Source organism: Sprattus sprattus (genome assembly GCF_963457725.1).
Source record: "Sprattus sprattus genome assembly, chromosome: 20".
NCBI lineage: Eukaryota > Metazoa > Chordata > Actinopteri > Clupeiformes > Clupeidae > Sprattus > Sprattus sprattus.
This window is the reverse complement of record NC_137918.1, coordinates 21,842,295-21,844,794: the sequence shown is the minus strand read 5'-3', so window position 1 is coordinate 21,844,794 and position 2,500 is coordinate 21,842,295. Positions and strand designations below refer to the sequence as shown.

Below are 2,500 nucleotides of genomic sequence, written 5' to 3'. Positions count from 1 at the left end.
CACACACACCATCGGCCTATCATTAATTAAATGTGAAATGCTTAAATGTTAATACCAATCCCTGAGAGCTTAATTTAAATGTTAATTTCCATCATCTCCCTCCCTCCCTCCCTCCCTCCCGTCCACAGAGCCCTGGGAGCTAACCCGCTGTACTGCGACTGCAACATGCAGTGGCTGTCAGACTGGGTGAAGTCTGGCTATAAGGAGCCTGGCATCGCCCGCTGTTCTGGCCCGGGCGACATGACGGACAAACTGCTGCTCACCACACCTTCAAAGAAGTTCACCTGCCAAGGTGCGCATCAATCAATCACACACTCACTGCTACACACACGTTATCTGGTGAACACATGCTGGGAAACACTGTCTCTCTCTGTATCACGCACACACACAGTACACAGACACACACACTCTCTCTTTATCATGCACACACACAGTACACAGACACACACACTCTCTCTTTATCATGCGCACACACAGTACACAGACACACACACTCTCTCTCTCTTTATCACGCACACACACAGTACACACACACACACTCTCTCTCTCTCTTAATCACTCACATACACTGTACACAGACACACACTCTTTCTCTCTCCATGGCTTTTGTCACAAAAGTTACTTGCAGTTCAGAATGGCCTTCTGAAGTTCACACACATAGCCGTGCTCACATGGTGCACACACACTACTAAGCATACCCCCACAAACATGGTGTGGCATGCAATGAGGACCACAAGACCATGTATCATTTAACAAACATCTAAAATGCTCTGCAGCTTTATAAAAATGCTATGTAAAAGAAATCTGTAAGCTTTGGTTTGGGTTTTAACTTCATTTGATTGACATATTGTAGAAATCCCGGGGCCTTGTGGTTTTCTGGTGCCAGGTAAGGCAGCTTCTCAGAGTTCCAGTCAGACGTCTTCATGCCCACCCACTGCTCCTCAGAATGTTCCTGACCTTTCCCTGATATGTGACCTCAAGATGACCCCCCCTCTCTCTCCGTACAGTGTCCACGACTCATCCTGTCCCAAGCTCCTTCTCTGTGTGTGTGTGTGTGTGTGGGAATTGACTGTGTTTGCTTGTGCATTGTCCCATGTGTGTGTGAATGTGTGTGTGTGAACGTATGCATATACTCTGTGATCTTTCCTGATTTTCCACGTGTGCACATCTGTCTGCAGGTCCAGTAGACGTGAACATCCAGGCCAAGTGTAACCCGTGCCTGTCGAACCCCTGTAAGAACGACGGCACCTGTAACAACGACCCAGTGGACTTCTACAGGTGCACCTGCCCTTACGGCTTCAAGGTGAGACATTCAGACTGGGTCCTCTTCTGGAAGGTTCTGTGTTCTATGTGTGGTTCTATGTGTGGTTCTATAGGTGGTTGTGTGGCTTGTTTTGTACATTCTCTGCTCTGTGCCTCATGTGTAGGGTCAAGACTGTGACACGCCCATCCACGCCTGCATCACCAACCCCTGTGAGAACGGTGGCACCTGCAACTTGAAGGAGGGAGAGGAGAGCAGCTTCTGGTGAGACCTCAGTCTGTGTGTGTGTGTGTGTGTGTGTGTCTGTGTGTGTGTGTGTGTGTGTGTGTGTGTGTGTGTGTGTCTGTGTGTGTGTCTGTGTCTGTGTCTGTGCCTGTGTCTGTGTCTGTGTCTGTGTCTGTGTCTGTGTCTGTGCCTGTGTCTGTGTCTGTGTCTGTGTCTGTGTCTGTGTCTGTGTCTGTGTCTGTGTCTGTGTCTGTGTCTGTGTCTGTGTCTGTGTCTGTGTCTGTGTCAGTGTCAGTGTCTCTGTGTGTGTCTGTGTCTGTGTCTGTGTGTGTCTGTGTCCGTGTCCGTGTCCGTGTCCGTGTCCGTGTCCGAGTCCGTGTCCGTGCCCGTGTACGTGTGTGAGTGCTTGTGTGTGTGTTAGCGTGTGTGTGCATGTCACCCTGTACTTTAGCGGCCCTCTCTAAATGGCGGCTCCTGCCATCTTCTCTGTTGCTCTCACCCCGAGTTAAAAAACAGAGCTCTTCATCAGCTCGTCCTCCGCCCACTCAGAGTCCTATTAAGGCTGCCTATTAAGGCTGCCTAATCAGTCCTCTCCCAGCATACTGCCTCTCTGATCAGGCTGATTTATAAAGCCTGTGCGTCTGGGCTTCCGGATCTCTCCACACACCACATTAGTTCATTAGCAGAGGCAGGGGAGAGCAGAGCCCACCCCACTGTGGATTAATGACACTCGGCCGTGCCTGTAAATCAGTCATTAGGCGCGTGGGGGAGGCTAACGAGAGCGGACGTCCCCCAGATGCGCTTGTGCTGAGAGCACTTCATCTGCGCCACGGCTGATGTGGCCCTGGATGTCAATTAGCCACTAAAGAGTAACCAGCTAAATGAAGATGTTTAAAATATGAGCAGAGGGCTCTAATTGTGGGGCTGGATAAAAAGACCTGTGGGGGATGTTTGAGAGGGCTTGTGGTTTGGTGTGTGTGTGTGTGTGTGTGTGTGTGTGTGTGTGTCTGGTCA

General features: G+C 50.2%; 1 protein-coding gene across 1 annotated transcript in view; it reads left to right on the top strand.

Moving 5' to 3' along the window:
• slit2 (slit homolog 2) overlaps positions 1-2,500 on the top strand; it is a gene marked incomplete at its 3' end in the record, with an annotated part of 125,520 nt that overhangs the window by 112,993 nt on the left and 10,027 nt on the right. Inside the window, 3 exon segments of the mRNA XM_080858864.1 lie at positions 129-292; positions 1,179-1,303; positions 1,428-1,525. Of these exon segments, the coding sequence (XP_080714990.1) occupies positions 129-292; positions 1,179-1,303; positions 1,428-1,525 (387 nt within the window).